Source organism: Culex quinquefasciatus, chromosome 3, assembly GCF_015732765.1.
Source record: "Culex quinquefasciatus strain JHB chromosome 3, VPISU_Cqui_1.0_pri_paternal, whole genome shotgun sequence".
Classification (NCBI taxonomy): domain Eukaryota; kingdom Metazoa; phylum Arthropoda; class Insecta; order Diptera; family Culicidae; genus Culex; species Culex quinquefasciatus.
The window spans coordinates 136,903,626-136,924,242 of NC_051863.1; the positions used below are offsets into that span (position 1 = coordinate 136,903,626).

At 37.3% G+C, this 20,617-nt stretch overlaps 2 protein-coding genes across 2 annotated transcripts in view; one reads left to right on the top strand and one right to left on the bottom strand.

Moving 5' to 3' along the window:
* Positions 1 to 20,617, bottom strand: part of LOC6043145 — a 179,835-nt gene that overhangs the window by 52,711 nt on the left and 106,507 nt on the right. The window contains 2 exon segments of the mRNA XM_038261680.1: positions 12,076 to 12,093; positions 13,168 to 13,246. Of these exon segments, the coding sequence (XP_038117608.1) occupies positions 12,076 to 12,093; positions 13,168 to 13,246 (97 nt within the window).
* Positions 10,197 to 12,063, top strand: LOC6043147 (probable cytochrome P450 313b1). The gene is made up of 3 exons (XM_038261681.1): positions 10,197 to 10,353; positions 10,423 to 10,980; positions 11,036 to 12,063. Exons 1-3 carry the CDS (start codon positions 10,290 to 10,292, stop codon positions 12,013 to 12,015), a joined length of 1,602 nt encoding a protein of 533 aa, XP_038117609.1. The 5' UTR covers positions 10,197 to 10,289; the 3' UTR covers positions 12,016 to 12,063.

Here is a 20,617-nt window from a genome sequence, read left to right on the forward strand (position 1 = left end):
GACCCCTCTTCGATTTGCGTGAAACTTTGTCCTAAGGGGTAACTTTTGTCCCTGATCACGAATCCGAGGTCCGTTTTTTGATATCTCGTGACGGAGGGGCGGTACGACCCCTTCCATTTTAAACATGCGAAAAAAGAGGTGTTTTTCAATAATTTGCAGCCTGAAACGGTGATGAGATAGAAATTTGGTGTCAAAGGGACTTTTATGTAAAATTAGACGCCCGATTTGATGGCGTACTCAGAATTCTGAAAAAACGTATTTTTCATCGAAAAAAACACTAAAAAAGTTTTAAAAATTCTCCCATTTTCCGTTACTCGACTGTAAAAATTTTTGGAACATGTAATTTTATGGGAAATCAAATGTACTTTTCGAATCTACATTGTCCCAGAAGGGTCATTTTTTCATTTAGAACAAAATTTTTCATTTTAAAATTTCGTGTTTTTTCTAACTTTGCAGGGTTATTTTTTAGAGTGTAACAATGTTTTACAAAGTTGTAGAGCAGACAATTACAAAAATTTTGATATATAGACATAAGGGGTTTGCTTATAAACATCACGAGTTATCGCGATTTTACGAAAAAAAGTTTTGAAAAAGTTGGTCGTCATCGATCATGGCCGTTCATGGTCACCCGCGACAGACACGGACGACGAAACAAAGAGAAACGCAAAAAGTAACTTTTTCAAAACTTTTTTTCGTAAAATCGCGATAACTTGTGATGTTTATAAGCAAACCCCTTATGTCTATATATCAAAATTTTTGTAATTGTCTGCTCTACAACTTTGTAGAACATTGTTACACTCTAAAAAATAACCCTGCAAAGTTAGAAAAAACACGAAATTTTAAAATGAAAAATTTTGTTCTAAATGAAAAATTTTGTTCTAAATGAAAAAATGACCCTTCTGGGACAATGTAGATTCGAAAAGTACATTAAATTTCCCATAAAATGACATGTTGCAAATTTTTTTACAGTCAAGTAACGGAAAATGGGAGAATTTTTAAAACTTTTTTAGTGTTTTTTTCGATGAAAAATACGTTTTTTCGGAATTCTGAGTACGCCATCAAATCGGGCGTCTAATTTTACATAAAAGTCCCTTTGACACCAAATTTCTATCTCATCACCGTTTCAGGCTGCAAATTATTGAAAAACACCTCTTTTTCGCATGTTCAAAATGGAAGGGTCGTACCGCCCTCCGTCACGAGATATCAAAAAACGGACCTCAGATTCGTGATCAGGGACAAAAGTTACCCCTTAGGACAAAGTTTCACGCAAATCGAAGAGGGGTCGGGGCAACTTTTCCCGATTTCGTGTGAGTTGGTAGAGAATTACCCATTTTGTATGGACAGCTGCCAAATTTGTATGGAAAATTATATGTACAAACTTATGATGCAAAATGGCTTCTTTGGGCATACCGAAGACACCAAAAAAGTTTCAGCTGGATTAAAAAATACAAAATAAAATCGAATGACCGAAATCTCAGAGAATTGCTATATTTCCAAAAAGTTATGCGTAAATATAGTATCAAATCTATTTAGTATATATTTAAAAAATTACATACAATATTTTTGAAAAGTAAGGCATTTTGCGGACATAACATATTTTTACAGTTTCAAGCCATTCGAGACAAAATTAAAAAAAAAAACGGGATTCAGGAAAAATCTCGGATCTTGGACGCACTTACTTTTTTCGAAAAATCGTGATAACTCATGATAGTTGCAAGCAAATACTTTATTTTTATGCATTCATTTTTTTTTTCAATTGTTTATTCTACAATTTTGTAAAACATTGTTACTCGCTAAAAAATAACCCTGGAACACGATATTTAATTAAAATGATGTTGTTCCATATTAACCCTTTACAACCGAACCCCGCCTTTAGACGGGCTTCGATCTAAAAATTCGACAAAAATCAAATTCTCAAGCAATTTTTGTTCTTAGAAAAGCATTGGAAAAAAGAACTCTTAAAATTTTAAAAAATTCCAGGGTTGGAAATTTTACTTGTGTTGTGTTGCTATTTTTTATTTTCCCTATGTTTAAAAAAATGTCATTTTTATATGGGTCAACTTTGGCTGTGTCTTTTACTAACATTTCCTATATTTTAAGTAAAAACTAGTATGCAGTAATTTTTGTTGTATCCCAGACTACGCTTCTACGCATTTTTTACAATTCAAATGATTATGGTGCCACACAGAAAAAAAAAATCATGGTAATATTACATCTAGGAAGGGGTACTCTTTTATGTCAGAAAAAAGGTGTAATTTTACATCTGGAAGTGTGTAATTTTACCACTTTTCTGGTGTAATGTCACTTTTTCAGTTTAAATTGAGGTAAAATTACATCATAAAAGAGGTAATATTCAACCTTCCAAAATTACAGCTTCCAAATTACATTATTTTTAACTGTGCAGTCTATAGCAGAAAATGTGAGAAACAGGCAAAAAATTGAAAAAAATGACTGTAAAAAAACGAAAAAAATAAAAATGCAAAATGGAATGATAGGATGTGGTAGATAAGGTCAAAAACTACAAAAAAAAAACATAAACTAAACAAAATAAAAGCAAATAAAAATACTTAAAAAAAAATAAAAAAAAACATAAAACAAGAGAAGTAAAGTTTTTCGTAGAACAACACAGAAAAAAAAGTGTAAATTTGGAAGCTTTAGTGACATTACAGCAGAAAAGAGGTAAAAATAAACATTTTCAGAGGTAAAATTACACATTTTTTCTGACATAAAAGATGTACCCCTTCCCAGATGTAATATTGCTATGATTTTTTTTTCAGTGAAAAGTTGCTCAAAATGATTAGGACGTCACGGGAAACAACACAAATTAAAAAAAATATTGGGCAGTAGTGGGTTAAATATCACACATCGAGTTTATTCCTGATTTGAAAACAACATCCAATTTCCCATATAATTACATGTCCCAAATTTTGTTACGGTTTAGTAACTGGCAGAGGTTTTGAAACTAGTTTTGTATTTTTCTCGATGATATATACGTAAGTTATAAAGGTCCCATTATGCAAGGATGGTTTTCTCTAAATTAATTACTCCAAAGTGTTGAGTTTGACAGTCCAAAACGTTCTGATTTTATTGTGATCGAAAAGTCCCCCAGAGCCTCACACACGAGGTATTGAGGTTTTGCTTGCAAAGCATTAATCGAGCTACTTGCTTTAATCGCGGCGAGGTAAACGAAGTTTAGCTTTGTTCGCAGTTTGGGCAGTTCGCGGCTGTGCTGACGATGTTGGTGGCGTCGATCAATTATGCGGAAAGCAATTTCCGTAACTGCTCCCTCACCAAGAAAGGATCGTCCCGATCCGTATCGACTGCACATAAATTTTCCATCGGAAAGAACTACCAAACAGGTCACTCAGCGTGTTTGAAATATCTCAAGCTTCTTTGGTGATGTTTGAAACATTATAGTTGTTGCTGTTTTGTAATTAAGTGTTACAAATATTTGTAATCAAAGATTACGTAATCCTTAATTACATCTTCATTTATTACACCTTTGTAACTCTGAATTACAAATTGAGGCTTGTAATTAGCTATTACAAACTATTATTTCATTGTAATGTTTCCTCACAACAATTTCAAACACACTCGATTAACTGAATTTTTTTTTGCTACATAATTTTGAAATAGTTTTCTTTGTTTTTTTTTCACTCATGCACCTACTAAAAAATAAATTTTGAATTTTGTTTTTTTTTTCTTTTGTCAAATTAGTTAATTTGGTCATGCTGAATTATTTAAATGATTTTCGAATTGCTGATTTTGTTTTCATTCACACACACTCACTTAACTTATCAAATTTGGAAAAGTATTTTTGAATTTTGAATTTAGATTTTTTTTTCACTTTGAATTTTGTTGCTTGTTGAAAATCCGGGTAACGCTGTCCTTTGTCCTCCTCGTCGAAGGTGTTGAAATCCATGTCGAGCTGCGCTCCTGAACTCGGTTCTGAGTTTTTCGCGATGTGCACACGATGGTATCACGGCTCTTGCCGAAGTATCCAGCGGATAACGTTGGTTCATCTTCTTCGGTCGGTGGCTGCTTCACCAGGTAATTTCCTTGGCTGCTTCACTCCTGATCTCCAGAGCCGTTGGTGACGAATTTCTGCTGAATGAACAACTGCCGTGTTTTTCGCATTAACTTGCACTTTCGGTCTCACTACCGAGATTTTCGCGAACGACCACTTCAATCACTGGGCACAGCCACCTTCCGGCGAAGACTCGACTGCGCCAGTTATAAAGGTCCCATTATGCAAGGATGGTTTTCTCTAAATTAATTACTCCAAAGTGTTGAGTTTGACGGTCCAAAACGTTCTGATTTTATTGTGATCGAAAAGTCCCCCAGAGCCTCACACACGAGGTACTGAGGTTTTGCTTGCAAAGCATTAATCGAGCTACTTGCTTTAATCGCGGCGAGGTAAACGAAGTTTAGCTTTGTTCGCAGTTTGGGCAGTTCGCGGCTGTGCTGACGATGTTGGTGGCGTCGATCAATTATGCGGAAAGCAATTTCCGTAACTCGTAAATACTTAAATCTGGTGTCTAATTTCATACAAAAGCCCATTGACACCAAATTTCAAAATACTCAAAATTTCCGGCTGCAAATGATTGAAAAACACAAAGAAAAACACGTCTTTTTCAAGTTCAAAAATTACAGGGGTCGTATAGCCCCTCCGTCAGATTCGTGACAGTCGGGTGGCAATAAAAATTTAAAATTTTGGGATATCTTAAGAGATACCTCCTGGTTCGATTCTTTAGGTGAAAATTAATAACCGTAACGATTTTTGTTATTGTCACCGTGTTATCAGGGACCAAATTTATCTTTAAGGAGGACAAAATTGCACGACAAATCTAAGAGGAGTCGAGGCAACTGCTGTGTGAGTGGCGGATAATATCTCTTAAATAATTTTATTTAAAACACTGTTCAACACAGGAAAAATAATGTGGTTTAAGCTTGGAAATAAATATTTGTGGGAATTGTCCAGAAAATCCTTTGATAAACTTACAAATATTTTCCCCAAAAACAGCTCCTATCCACCATGTTTGAAGAATACTTTATCAATCGATCCGTGAACGTGAAAACTTCATCACCCTCCCAAATCAAAAATATTTCCCACATCACCCAAGTGCCAAAAACGCCTTATCATCGTTCGGGTTTGGGAACCTTCGACACCCACAAAAGCCAAGAAAACTTGTCGGTTTTGCTTCCTTCATGAACCCCCGCACACTTTTGTGTTCACTCCACACCGGGGTGCGAAGAAGCCAGATCAGCTTTCTTCGACTTCTCGGAAAGATTACTCGGATGAGCGAGCATTTTCCGGAGGGGGAGTTTTCCACGCACGGCATTCCTGGCGGCATTTTCACAGCTCAAACTTGATCCTTTGGCGGCTTACGGTGAGCAGCGCTATCGAAAAGTCATCCCTTAAATGGTTTATGCTAAATTATTTGATCAATACGGTATTAATTGAAAGGGGGGGAGGCTGACGGCCAACTAAATGATTGATGATGACGAGGTGTTTTTATCGGGACTTGGACGGTTTGACGAAGGAACAGGATGTGGGAGTGGGTGACCACTTTGTAGGTTAATAGCGGAAGATTGGGTTACAACTCAGCAATCGATTGACGTAGGCTTTGAAAACAATTTACTGGGTTAATAGTATTTGATGATACAGAAATTTCATAAACGATTTGCCATTTTTATTTTGTCGAATTTACCTAAAAATTTCTAGGAGTTTTCCCTTTGGCCAAATTTTACAGCTGCTCATACGAATAGGATATCTTAATATTCCATAACAAAAATGGCTTCTTAGGTCTCTGAAGAAAGCAAATGTTGGGGAAGTATCAGTTCATGTCTGTCAAAAAGCATTTTCTGATCATCCCACATCTTAACAAAGAAGTTAAAATTTATTAATCGATTACAGTTCAATTTATTTTTTATCCAAGCTTAGATTTGGAATTTTATAGTTTCTTTCTATGTAATATTATATGTATGTAAAAGTATTGAGACACGTTTTGATTTATTTTTGGTTTGAAATAAAGTAAAAAGGTATTTTTGATTAAAAAATAAGGATTTCAGGTTCAAAAAAACATTGAAATCTCTAAATCTCGAAATTTCTATCAATTCCCATCTTAGATGAAATCTTTTAAGCAGTAACAACGTAATGCCCTTTCAATGAATGCCAAACCTCATAAAGCAACCGATGAAATCTCATAAATTTTAAAATCAACATTATTAAAAGATTACCTCTAAAGATTTATGAGGTTGTTTCATTTATTTATGAGCATTAAACCTCCCCTCGTCGGATTGGAAAAGCTGCTCTCCATTGCAACCCCCAGCAACACACATTTATTTCCTCAGACTGTTGCTTTCCCCGTCCAGTTCAGGGTCTAGGATCGCGAGCAAGTGAAATTGGCACAATCGAATCGCTATTGTTTCATAAATAATTGATTACTTATCTTTTCGATCTGATGTTGCTGCTGCTTCTCCGCTAAAACAAAACCAATTTTCCACCCACTTTCCCCGCTTTTCCGCTTCTAACACAGAAGTGGCTGAGATTTTCCCATTTTCCCTTCCCTTCTCACTCGCTCCCTTTTTTTGATGGTTGTCGTTTCCGATGACTCGTGTTGTAATTTGTTTGTTTATTTGTGGAGGTTATCTCGTAATAATGGGTCGACCATAACTAAATCACTTTTTAAGTTTTTTTTTATTTTATGATGTAAAAAGTTTGTTTTAGTGAATTTAGAAAGAAATTAAAGTAGAACTTTAAAAAAATGTATTTTCATATGCCAAAAAAAATATTGTTAAATTATGAACGACCTCCTCGCCATATCGTCCTGTTTCGCCCGCTCCCCACGGAAAGTCCTGTCCCCGGGAGGGGATAGTGCTCTGAAGGACGGCCAACCGAAAATGTATGATGGAAAATGAAAATAAATAAAAAAGCGTAGCGTAAATAATGGAAAACGATTTTGTGCGTTCATTAGATTTATCCGATGAAAAATACACCGGTCGGCATGTTTTCGGGGCAGCGAAAACTGAAAATGGAAGGAAAAACACAGCGGAACAATCCAGACGAAGGGAAATAAATCACTTTAATGAAATTGAATTAAATTGAGTGTGCACCTCTCTCTCCGGTAGTGGTGCTGTTTTTCAACTTTTTTCCTTTTTTTTTTAATTCAACCAGAAAGAGCAAGAAAAAAACTGCCTTCATGAGGGATCACGGGAAAAGGTCAGAAGGGTGGTGGCCAAAGATTAACCGTTGAAATTTTCACCTAATTTCGAGCTTCCGTGAGGATGGCGATGGCAGGGAGGAGAAAACTCATTTTAGCGGTCCATTAGCTTGGTGCAGCAGCAAGTTGGAAAGTTTTTTCTTCTGTTTTGAGAGTGCCTCTAATTTGGTTTCAAGTCCATCAAAAGTTTTTTTGGAAAATTATCTGGCTTGATGGCGTTTGCAGTGATGCAGAGTGAGGGAGAGAGTGTAAAAGTGTGTTTGTGAAGTGGAGTGGATAATGTATTCCAGAAAAGTTTGTAAACTGTTTACACCTAGCGAAAAAAACATAATTTGATTTATGAGGAAATAAGATTGTGTCAGTGTCGTTTTCATAAGTTAAAGGTTTAATTTTGAAGAAAATTATCTTTCAAATTGAGCTCAAAACTCTTAAAAATGTCCATGTTTTTTCATTCCAAGGGACCAAACATCAAATTGTATTTTTTCTTTCCTTTCTAGCTAAAAATATATTCTATAGAAACATTTTAAAAGATTTTCTTCTGTTGTTGAAAATCTTTTAGAAAATTATCATTTGAAGTTCAAAGAAAATTAAAAATTTCAATGAAACAAATAAATTTTAAGAATAATTATGAGTTGAACAAATCAAATGATTATTTTATACAAAATCATATTTATTCACTTCTTGTAAAACATGTTATTACTCGTAACTTAGGCGTCATCCATAAAGTATGTTAGGAGGGTGATTGATTTTGATCTGTCTGCGATTTGCGTGAAACTTTGTCCTATGGAGTAACTTATGTCCCTGATCACGAATCCAAGCTCCATTTTTTGATATCTCGTGACGGAGGGGCGGTACAACCCCTTTCATTTTTGAACATGCGAAAAATTCGTGATTTTCAATCATTTGCAGCCTGAAAATTTGGTGTCAAAGAGACTTTTATGTAAAATTGGACGCTCAATTTGATGGCGTACTCAAAATTTCAAAAAAACGTATTTTTCATTAAAAAAAAACATAAAATAATGTTTGAAAACATCTGCCATTTGCCCTTATATTTTTTTCGAATCTCAAGTAACCCAGAAGAGTCATTTTTTATTTAGAACAACATTTTTAATTTTAAAATTTCGTATTTTTTTCTGACTTGATATATTAACATTTTTATTGAATCAAGACTAACATTTAAAAAGGGCCAAACATTAGATATTTCGCTCATTTGAGATGTTAGTTTTAATTATTTTTTAAATATTAATTTCGAAAAGATCGGCAAATTTTACGAATGTTTCATTTTTAACATTGAAATCGAACCATTAGTTGCTGGGATACCGACATTAGAAATTGGAGGGTTATTTGGGTAAGATTTAGAAAACTTCAATTTTCTTGTTTCGTTTTCTTTAAGCCGCTGTATCTCAGCAACCAGAGTTCCAATCTTCATTGTTTTTTTTTTGCTTTTTTTTTGCAAAATTGAAGGAAATTTTCTGAACTTTTCGAAAAAAAGATTGTCATGAATGGACACTTTTTTAAAAAGAAAAAAAAACAGGAATTTTTCGGACCAAATTTAACTTTGGATGGCTAAATTTTCAAAACGGAGCAATGACATAAAAAAATGAGTACATTTCGATTTAAAATTGGATTTTACATATTAAAAGAGGTCAACAAATTTTAAGTACAAAATGTATTTTTTTTAACATAAATCACTATTTAAATAAAATCAAAGCTCGTCGGCGAAATTTTGGTTTATACTTCTGAATGGCTTAAAAGATACGGGTTTTTGTCGCCTAAAACATAACATATTTTTTTTAAATACGGATTTTGGAAAATTGAAATATTAAAAAAAAATCAATAAAAAATCACCAATTTTTTTCCGTGTTCCTATTTCTTCTGAATAGTCGTCAACAATACCTACAATTTTGACGAAGATACCAAATCAATCAAAAAATCCCTTGAAAAGTTACAGATATTCGAATATTTACATACCATTGTTGGCTGCCAAAATTGTATGGAGACTTTTATGGGTGAACCAATGCCACAAAATTACTTCTTTGGTCAAAGGGAAGGCCCCAACAAAGTTTGAGCCAAATCAGAAAATATAAGTAAAATCCATTTCCAGGTTTGATGGAGAATTAATTGCTCAGCTTTTAATTACAGTCCAGACTCGTTTGAATGGGACTTTAGATAATCGAATCACGGAAAAAAAATGTTTTTCGTTTTTTTTTGTTTTTGACATCAAATTTGAGTTCTGCGACCCTATTTTGATTGCTTATTAAATCAATAAGACAACGAAAAAAATAATTTTTTTTTCGTGGTTCGATTATCCGGAATTTTTCCGAGGCCTTCGGATAATCGAGTCTGGACTGTACATCATTTCTAATGAAAGCATTTGTCTTGCTGCAAAATTAATGGCGTTGTAAATATTGGACGAAATTTTTGTGCAATTTCAGAAGAATGTGATTTCATAAAACTGTTTTGAAATAAATACCGAACTTATTTTTTGTTAAATGTCAGAACAAACCAAAAATGGCATTGGTATGAAACCAGATTTTGATCTTGAATACTCCTTGATTCTATTTTGCAAAGGTTCAAAAAAAGTTTTTTTTTTAAATGCCAGAGAAAGATATTAATACGCATTTACCCCTGCTTGTGTTTGATAAATAGTGAATAACAATGAGTTATTAGGCACATGATCGTGAAAAACATATTGTTCTGGTTTATCATCCAAACTAAAAATAGTTTATTAAACAATTTCACATTATGCAACTCAAGATATCCCCTGTATCGCTGCACTTGCATCAGAACTCTTCCGCAAACAGTCATAACACTCTCTCTCTGGTAACTCCCTGTTACCGTATCGACAGCCTCACTCTCAAAACCGGTTTCCTTCCCAGCCATCGTCACGCGTCCTAAGAGTGTTATCGTACTTGCGCGTCTCAACAAGTCACGTCACGTCGCTCTCCACAGCAGTCTGATTCAGATAGAGAGCCAGAGCTGTTATTCCCTGATTGCTGGGCAATACTTCACTGTAGATCGATCCGTCATTTCTGCAGCGCGGGACATTCTGATGATGATGGAGAGATGGGGAAGCTTCTCGCTGTGGGAATTTCGGCAAACTGTAGGAATTACACCGTTTTCTATTATGGTTGGTATAAAAGCTACTGAATTCTTTGGAAGCCGGTTCTAGTTCTATCCTTCAAACGTTACGGAATAGATCGCGCAACAATGGTAACCGAGTGGCTTGTCTTCCTACTTTCGTGGATCGCGTTCTACGCGTTCTACATCCGGTGGACGCGCCGCAAGCAGTACGATGCTGCCCGCGGCATGGAAGGTCCCAAGGCGTACCCGCTGATTGGCGCCGGGTACAAATTCCTCGGCAAATCAACCCCCGAACAGCTGCACCAGGTGCTGACGGAAATCACCAGCACCTACCGGTCGCCGGCGGCCGTTTGGCTGGGTCAGAACTTGTGTCTGTTTCTGCACAAACCGGAACACGCCCAGGCGGTGCTCAAGTCCAACGACATGCTGAATCGGGCGAACTTCCATCGGTACTTTAACGTGAACAAGGGCATTTTGACGCAGCCGGCGCACACCTGGAAGGCGCACCGGAAGATGCTGAACCTGTGCTTCAGCCCGTCGATTTTGAAGGGATTTATGCCGACGATCAACCAGAAGAGTCAGGTGTTTGTGGAGCAGCTGGCGGGGTGGGTGGGCAAGCCGGAACAGAACATCTACCTGGAGGTGGGCAAGTGGGCGCTGGATACGATTAGTGGTGAGTACGGATTGTGGACATTATCGTTTCGATTTTAACACGGAATTTTCTTCAGCAACCGTTCTCGGCCTGGACTACCATCTCCAGAAAACCGACGCCGCCGTGGCGTACCTCAAGAACATCGACGAGTACCTAACGCTGGTGACGAAGCGCATGGCCACCGCGCACCAGCACCCGGACCTCCTCTACATTATGACGCGCGACTTCCGCGACTTTGCCCGCACCGGCAAGCAGTTTTACTCGTTCAGCAGCATGGTCATGGACAGCAAGAAGGACTTTATCAACCCGGAGGTGATGGCGGACTTCAAGGAGAACCCCCGCAAGCCGCGCATCTTCATCGACATGGTGTACCAGATGGCGGCCGCTGATCCGGATCATTTGGCTGACGAGGACATCCGCGATCATCTGGACGAGGTCATTTTCGCGGGGCATGACGCGATCGCTACGACCATGGCCTACATCATGCTGATGATGGCGATGCATCCGGAGGTGCAGGAGCGGGTTCACCAGGAGGTGATGTCGGTTTGCCCGGACGAGGGCGCCGAGTTCAGCTTGGAGGACTGTAACAAGCTAACGTACACGGAGATGGTGTGCAAGGAAACGATGCGATTGTTCCCGGTTGGACCGATCATTGGACGGAGGGCGACTGCTGATGTGAGGTTGGATGAAAACCACATCATCCCGCAGAACGCGCAGTGTATTATTTCGTTCTACCAGCTGCACCGCGATCCGGAGGTTTGGGGACCGAACGCCGACCGGTTCGATCCCGAGAACTTCCTGCCGGAGAAAGCGGACCAGCGGCATCCGTATTCGTTCCTGCCGTTCAGTGCCGGCTCGCGGAACTGTCTGGGCTATCGGTACGCGTGGCTTCCGGTGAAGATCATGCTGGCGTATCTGGCGAGGAGCTACAGGTTGAAGACCTCGCTTACGATGGACCAGCTGACGCTGCAGAACTACGGAATTATCATCCTGCGGATTGCGCAGGGTTGCCAGGTGACGGTGGAGCAACGCGAGGGAAGCAAGTTGGGACGGTAGTGTTGCCAGACATTTGTTTGTAATGCATTATTTATTGAGCACAATCGTTAGAAGACTTACCTATCGTAGTAGTAATCCCTGTAAAAATAAAGAATGAGTAAATATTAGGTGAAAAACAACTTTCTTTTGCATTACAAAGCGGATTTGTTAACATTCCAACGCCCAAGGCTCCAAAAAAGTTGGAACGGCAACTTCAACTCAATGGTTCTCGGACACAACTCAACCAATCAAGATAATTCTTCTTTCCAGTGATTTGTTAGAATGTCTAGATGATTCTAGAACTTTGCAGAACTTAATTTGATCAAATCTGTAATTTTTGCGATCTAAATCATCGTTCCAACTTTTTTTTTCCCGTGTAAAAAAAAAATCATCAAAAAATTCCGCGGAGGCAGTCTTTTTAAAAAAGGTGGAACGATGTTTTCGGTCGTAGAAATTACAGATTTGTTCAATTCAAGTTCTGCAAAATTTTAGGATCATCTAGACATTCTTACAAATCACTGGAAACAAGAATCGTCCCGATTGGTTGAGTAATGCCCGAGAACCAGCGAGTTGAAGTTACCGTTCCACCTTTTTTGGGAGGCTTGGGCGTCCGTGTAAGTTGGACATGCATTGGGCGTTCCAGTGTTAATTCGAATTTCACTTCTTCGAATGTCCGCTTATTCGAATGTATTCGATCTTAAAACCACTCAAACGTCAAAACCAGTTGTCAAACTGATGTTGACATTTCAACCCACGATTTCCGAGCACGTGGTTTCAAGCTTTTGACAGCTGTCAGTCGTTTCAATCAGCGAATTAGGATTTGCTTATTTAAATGCAGTTCCAATCGAATTAGCGAATCTACTCTGTACTCTGACATTTTCAAAAACAATAACTTTGGCAATCCTGCATTAGGTTTTACGCCGACTCGATTTGGAGGTTAGAAAGGAGTGCACTGTTTACATGGACTTAGCACAGTTCGACGCGCTCGTCGATTTTGTTCGGGGAAAATCGTCGACAATCGACGAAGACCATGTAAACAGTGCACACGAGCTGTCAAATGACGTCACGGTGTAAAACCTAATTCCGCGCTTTGACATCCACACCAAGGTTGCCAAATTGACCGATTTAGCTTCTGTCAGACTACCAAGCAATAAAAAAGACAAAATTTCTTACCAATCATTTCCGGTTTTGGACTTGTTCTGGCGCTTCCGGCCCGTTTGGTGTGGCTTCGGTTCGGCGACCATGTTGACGTCTGCAAATAAACCAAAAGAGAAAGAAGCCAAGTTAGTACGGCTGACTTCACAGCTATTTAATCCGTCTGCAATGGTCGCGGGGGGGCAATTCTCAGGCAGAACATCGCGCTGACAGCGCTTTCGTGTGCGAGGTGGAATTTGTGGGACAATAAAAAGCCAAAGGGTTTGGCCCTGCAGCAACCGTCACATCAAAACAAACATTCGCTTTGTCTGGCCGCTGTTTTGCAACAGTTTAATAGTGTCTGTGGATCTAAAACGGGAAGGACCACCCCGAACCCCAAACCACCTTCTTGAACTCCTCGCAGGAGCATGTGGACGTGGAAATGGCTAATTAAAATTAATGTGGTTGTGTCTGTTGCACTGCGAAGAGACTCGTGTGTGTGCCATTTTTTAATGAACCTTTCAGGAGCACCAGCTGACGAAGACCTCTTGCGGCCAGAACCTCACCCGAGCGGGGAATTCAATTGTCTCGTGAGGATCATGGCAACGATGCTTGAGAGGATGATGACGCCGATAAAGGATTGCTGGCATTTGTCAGGGTAGAGGGAGCTTTGTTGACCCGATTGAGAGAATTTTTGAAGAGTAGAGTAGAGTAGAGTAGAGTAGAGTAGAGTAGAGTAGAGTCGAGTCGAATTCAACAGTAAAGTCTCATCCCGCAGCAATTGAAAAGCAACACGTGTTTTGTCTTTCTCTCTTCCCAAATTCCTGACCATCACCGCGCTTTCTCGCCTCTTCAGATATTGACAGCAACACTGACAGCCAACCGGAAAGGTGGCAAAAGTATCTAATCTCGGCGAATATATCTCCTTTGAAAACAGCCGCGCGCCGTCGTCGTCGTAACTGAGCCGGCGATCTCGCTAATGAGACACACTCGCTCTCGCCACCCGAAAAAATGATTGACAGTGGCGGAAAATTGGTTTGAACAAGGATTGAGTGTCGGCCAAGCTGTGAGTCATTGACATGTGTGCTGTCTGTGATTGAGTTTAGAGTGTAATATGATACTAGGCGATGAAAAGAAGCTTTGGAATTTTCTGAACAATTTGATTCAAGTTCAAACATGAATCTCAACGATTATAATTAGACTTAAAAAAATATTCATTAAAACCGTGACAAATACCTGATTCGTCACCATACGTTCTCGTTGACGCGTAACTGTTTGTTCTAAACGACGGTATAAATAGTCGTGTTATTTTCAGAACTGTCCTATATTTGGCACCGACCGCATCACTTTTAATTTATCAATCTTGCTTACTCACTCGTGTGTGTGTGCGATTCGTTGACGTTGATGTTTGTGTTCATCTAAAACTGCCACCAGAATAAAATATTATCCCCTTCTCGTGTTGTGTGCGTTGTCGGCCGGTGTGATCACATTTTCCCCTCCTTTATTCTCAAAAACGAATGATGTCACACACCATGAACAAACGAGCTCGGAATGAGTTGTGGTTCCCTAAGATGCCGTGCTCCGCCGGTAAGATTAGAAAAAGTCCGTGTTTGTCAGTAAACTAGTATTTTTTAAGATCCTGCAACACAAATCTATTTAGAAATTTGTTTCCAAAACCGACAAAATTGTTTACATTACGATAATTACGAAAATGTCATCGATTAAGAAAACAATAACTGTCGCACAGAGGTAATCCTGGAATATTCTATAGAAAACGAAAAACTCCTTTCATTGAAAGAAGTTTCAATCTTGTTGTGCTTGACAAACTCTGAAAATAACTTTATGTGCGACAACTGGCCAAAGGGATTTCAGGACAGAACGCGTTTGACACACGTACATGCCCGACTACCGTGACCATTGGTAATGATAACTCAGGACTCCGGCAACCAAAATTAACCAAACTTTTTGGCAATGTACAGCCTTCTCTCGTTTTTGTTTATTCAAGGTCAAACATTAAAACGCGTTTTTCTCGGAAAGTCAATAAGCGACGTGTGACAAGATAGCACGAAAGCGTCGAAATGCATCCAAATTTCGGAACACTTTAATTTTAAACTTGGGACAAATTCTAGACATTCGATGTTCGAATGAATGTGATCATAGTCGAGTAAAGCCAAAAAAGGAAAGTCTGAATACAACAAAAATCACACATATCAAAAATAATAAATGGCTCACTCATAACCATTCCCGTTTCCGTTGATGGATTGTTTTCATCAACCGCGCTGACAGAAACAGTGTTTCAGCGGAAACGCCAAACCAAAACGAAAGCCTTGGAATTCCACCGTCCAAGTCCTGCCGTCCACACCTCGAATCCCATGCAATTTCCCATATTGCTCCCCTATTAAAGTGCTATTAATTTCATTTAATGGAAACCCGTCGTTGTGTTTCATGCATAAAAATGGCCCATAAATTAAAAGTGCCAGCAGAACCGGAAATGTACGCTATTAGTTATTAGCTCTAGCTTGGAAAAGTCAAAGTCGAAGTCGAAAAGCGAATGCACGCACGCACGCACGCACTGGACCGGAAGGAAGGCCTTCGCGTGGAGAAAGCGACTTCCTTTCGAGGGGTGACTGACAACAAGTTCTGGCTGGCGTTTCCCGTTGGTTTTTTTTTTTGCCTTAGAAAGGGATTCGGACTAGAGTTGGAGGAGTAGTACCAAGGTTGCGTGACCCGTAGCAAAACAAATTGGGATTGGTGATTGGGGGGTTGGAACGGTTTTTGATTCCATAAATTAACTAAACATCTGTCTTTTGAATAGCTGAAAAGGAATGATTCCAATCACTTGCTGATAATTTTAACGTTAAAAGTGTATTGATGTATGCATTCGTAACGCAAATACTTTGTTTAAAACATTCAAATAAATAATGACTCATTTTGTAACACAAAACAAAGCCGTTTTCCCCCCTCCAAACTTCGCGACTCAAAACAACCTTCTAAACGGTGTAGAAAAACCACACACAAGCAAAACGCCTTGGCGGCAAGTCACATTTCGTGACAGCTAATTATTTCACTCGGAACGAAGTTTAATCAATGACAACAAACAAGACAACAACGGGAACCCGGCCCAGGAGAAGGCCTGCACTACCGCCATGTGATGCGTATACGTCAGCCCCGTGGCCATGAGATCCCTGTCCCGTGAGACTACTCCCGAGTAGTTCTGCGCTGCTGCAGTATAATGAATTAATTTAGTTTAGTCTGGCCGGTGGAGGCCAAACATTGTTATGTGTGTGTGTGAACAAGGGTTTCCAGCAAGGCCTCAGACTGGCAAGTAATTAATAATTACTTTGATTTTCAGCTAGTAATTAAGTAATTCTTTAATTACTTAGTAATTCATGCAATTAGAGTAATTTAAAGTAATTAATTGGTAATTAAAGTAATTTTTGAGTAATTAAAGTAATTGATTATTTTAAATTGTACTTCTTCAACAACACTATTTACTTTTTATATATAATCTATTATAACAGTATTTTATTAATTTCAAATAAGAGTGAAACACAAAGATTAAAATAGACTGGTTCTGTATGAGGAAGGCCTTATTCACCATAGTTCTCTCCTAAAACTCTCCTAAAATTTATTTTAATCATGTTGTTTATCGAAGCTGATTAACAACAAAAGGCAACGCCATGATATATTACCCAGTGAAAAATGTTTTGTGAATCCGAAATCTATTCATTTTTATTAAGTAATTATGAAAATATGTTTCTTTTTTTTTGCAAGAACTCAGCGATGGAATAATCATCATCAAAAGAAAATCATTGGACGTTCATCAAGAGAAAAAATCCGAAGAGAGTATGGCTCTTCTCTCTCGCGCACGAAAGATCGGTAAAAAGAATCTAAAAAAATCATCATCTTGATTATTCGGCGGAATATCTTTTTCACTACTACACTGGCAAGTGTAACGTCACACGTCGAAATATGACCTGTCACATTTTGTAGATGGGCAATGTGTGTTAACAAAGTGAAATAAATATTTTTAAGTGGTGCTGACAAGGAAATTCACAAAAAATCATCAGCAGATTGATTTTCTTGGAGAAGTTCGGGAGCGATTTTCTTCTCCGTGATTTGCCTCCTCTCTCTTTCGCGGGTGAAGAAAGTTCGCAAGCGAAATTGATTTTTTGTGATTATTCCATCCCTGCCAGAACTACATTAGAATTGATTAATTTTTTATGCTTTTCCTTCTAATAGGCAGTCAAAATTATTTTAAGTTTATGTGGATCAAATATTTAAAACCAAAATATACTTATACATTGATGAAAACAAAGTTTTCAAGTGATAGCCATTTAAAAATCAATAAAAATAAAAATATATTTTTTCATAATCTGCAGGAATTGACAGTCCTGTAACATCTCTCTATTAAGAGCTATTTCCCCGAAAAATTTCCAAATATTTCTGAGACAAATGTTTCAATGTTAAAAATCAAACTCAGTGAAATTAAAATCGAACAATATTCAGATGCAGAAATTAAATCCAATGTAAATGTCACATTTCACATTATCCGTATTTTCAGTAACGGATTTTTTTAATTTGCTTGAGAAAAAAAAAACATGCAAAGTAATGTCAAACCAATGTTTGAAAAACATTTTAAAACTTAACATTATTTTGATGAATTTCACAATTTTCATGAAGAACTGCTGCAAATATTTGTCAAAGTTTATGTTTGGCTCGAAAATATTATTGTTAATATCAATTGAGCTACTTATTTTTTACCTGAAAATGGTATAATTAAATAAAATGTCAATTTTATAATAAAATAAAACAATTCCAAATTTCAAACCAATTCATTCGCTGTAGGATATTTTGTAAACATCACTAAAAGTTTCAGCGCCCTCTAGTGGAGGGCATTTTTGACGTTTGATCGCCTATAGCTATTTTCAATAAAAATTGTACGCAAAATTCATAATATCCAGATTGGCACAAAAAAAATAAACAGCATAATTTTTTAAATAGCTATCGAATGAGCTATTCAAAACACCTAAACTCCCAAGATCGAGAAAAAGGGGGAATTTCCATACAAATTCCCCCTTTTTCTCGAGCTTGGGAGTTTAGGTGATAAATAATTTAGTTTAGAACCGTAGAAATGAATACTTAAATTTAAATTAAATGTTTTTTATCGTAGTGAAAAGTAATTAAGTAATTAATGTAATTAATCATTTTTGACCAGTAATTTGAGTAATTAATTGGCAGACTGGCAAGTAATAAACGCCACTGGCAGACTGGTAAGTAATAATGTCCTATTTTTTTTCATTTTTCATCTTGGCTTTACAGGTAAACTAAGAGTTGTTAAAATTCCCTGGAAGAAAAATCATTCAAAATTGTCTTTTGAGAAACAATTTTCGTGTATGTAGCTATTGTTCAGTTCCTTTTGGGATCCTAAACAACTCCCCCAAATTTGTTAACGATTGATTAAGTCCATGGGAATCCAATTTTGTTGGATGTTGATAGTTAAAAAATCCACGTTTCACCAGATTCATATTCGATTGTAATTGTAAATGTGTAATTTTGGAAGGTTCTAATGTATGTAAAATGGATTGGTGCGCTGGAAGTGGAGACGCGAAGTCGTGATTATTCAGGTTATTTTTTTTTTTGTGTGTGCTTTTGTGTCGCTTTTCGTATGGGGTGAGTGATTGTGGTAATCGAATAATAGGATGCCTTACTGAATTATTTGTGTCTTGAGCGTAATTTTCGTTGAGTAATTAGTGTTTTTTGTGATTTTTTTGTTGTGATCTTAATTAATTGTTTTGTGATTTTCAAAGCCCTTCCTATATCATCGTTGATCGGAAGGCACGGCGTCGGGTAAATTGTGTATAATTTTTTTCGAATAAGGTTTTATTTTTTATGGTGAAAAAGCCATTTCTATATAATGATCGAAAGACGCATTGACATTTTGGATTAATTAATAGTGGAGTGAAATAATTGTGAGTGAGTGATTTTGTGTGTTAACCAGAAAGACCTTCCCATAGCATCGTTGCTCGGAAGGCTCGCCGACGGGTCTGTTATGAAAGTCCTCCCCATAGCATCGTAGCTCGGGAGGCATCGAAAAGCCAATACCTTATCCTACTAACCCAAAAAATAATAATCACGTGATGCTTGAAGGAGATGCTGTGGATTCAACGGTCTCAAGCGGTATCAACAAGTATATAGCGAAAAACTGTGTGCTTGATGAGTCTGCAACTTCAACTATCGGACTAACATTCCTCCCTTTCGTTGAACTGCAGGCTTCTTGGGAGGGCGCCGGTATTGACTAATAAAGTAGGGATCTTCAGAGGTTAAACAGTGAACGGATGGTTGGCTCCCACTGATCATTTTTGATTCATTGTTTAACTTCAGCTGATCTGTCAATAACGGAGTAGCAGCTCATTGGCAGTCAACCATGCTCATGCTCATGCTCAATTTTGGAAGGTTCTAATGTATGTAAAATGTAATTAAATGATAGTTTTTTGTCCTATCAATATAAAATTTTGACCTAAATCCCAGTCTGTTTAATGCTGATTTTTTTTTATTTTTCCAATCTTTTTTAATGCTCATTTCGTTCACCATCATGCAGCTTTTGTTAAATTTGACTACTTAATTTTTATCTCAAAAAGAAAATGCAATTTCAATACTACACTAGGGGCCATCTGTTAACTACGTGGACACATTGAGCGAAGGGGTGGGGGGAATTTGGCAATTGTTCACGCTCCATACCATTTTTGTTATATTTGTATGGACAATTGTCCAAATGGGGGAATGGGGAGGGAACCGGGATTTTGTTTTGTTTCCATGAAAAGAAATCGCGTGGATTTTATGCCGGATTTACATTTAATTAGTATCACCTAAAATTATACGTAATCATTAAAAAATAAATAATCCTAGTTTGACAAACATTGGAATGATAATTTATAAATGAAACATTAAGATTAATTATTGCAGCAGTTCCTAACCTTTTAACCCAGTGAGCCATATCTGCCGGAAAGAATGTTTATTAAAAAATCAAATAGAAAATATTGTACAGAAGTGTTTCAAAAAATTAACAATATTTTGAATAAAAGATTTATCAATTTGATTTTATCTAATATTACAGTTTCAAAAATGTATTTTATAGTTATTTCAGTAATGGCAATTTAAAACCCATTTAATACTAGGTTAAACAAAAAAACTTAAAGCCTTCTTAGATAAGGTCGTATCAAATATTTTTAAGGTTCAAGTTCTCGACTCTGCTCAAGGTGGTACAAAAAATATAAATTTAATTTTTAATACCACATAATGCAACCATAAGTTAATAAAAAAACATTGTTTGGATTGAAAAAAAAAAACAGCAAAAATGTTTGCGGTGCTGTGCCTCTATATTTCTTTATCCAACAAACTCAAAACTTCAACAATGAATGAAAATTTAATATGATAGGTTCGTTTCTTTTGAAATATCTTTGACATTTTAAATTTTATTATTTAGTTA

Coding starts and splice junctions, on each gene's coding strand:
- LOC6043147 (XM_038261681.1), top strand. CDS start 10,290: ATGGGGAAGCTTCTCGCTGTGGGAATTTCGGCAAACTGTAGGAATTAC. Junction 10,354..10,422: donor TTACACCGTTTTCTATTATG/GTTGGTATAAAA, acceptor GTTACGGAATAG/ATCGCGCAACAATGGTAACC. Junction 10,981..11,035: donor GGCGCTGGATACGATTAGTG/GTGAGTACGGAT, acceptor AATTTTCTTCAG/CAACCGTTCTCGGCCTGGAC.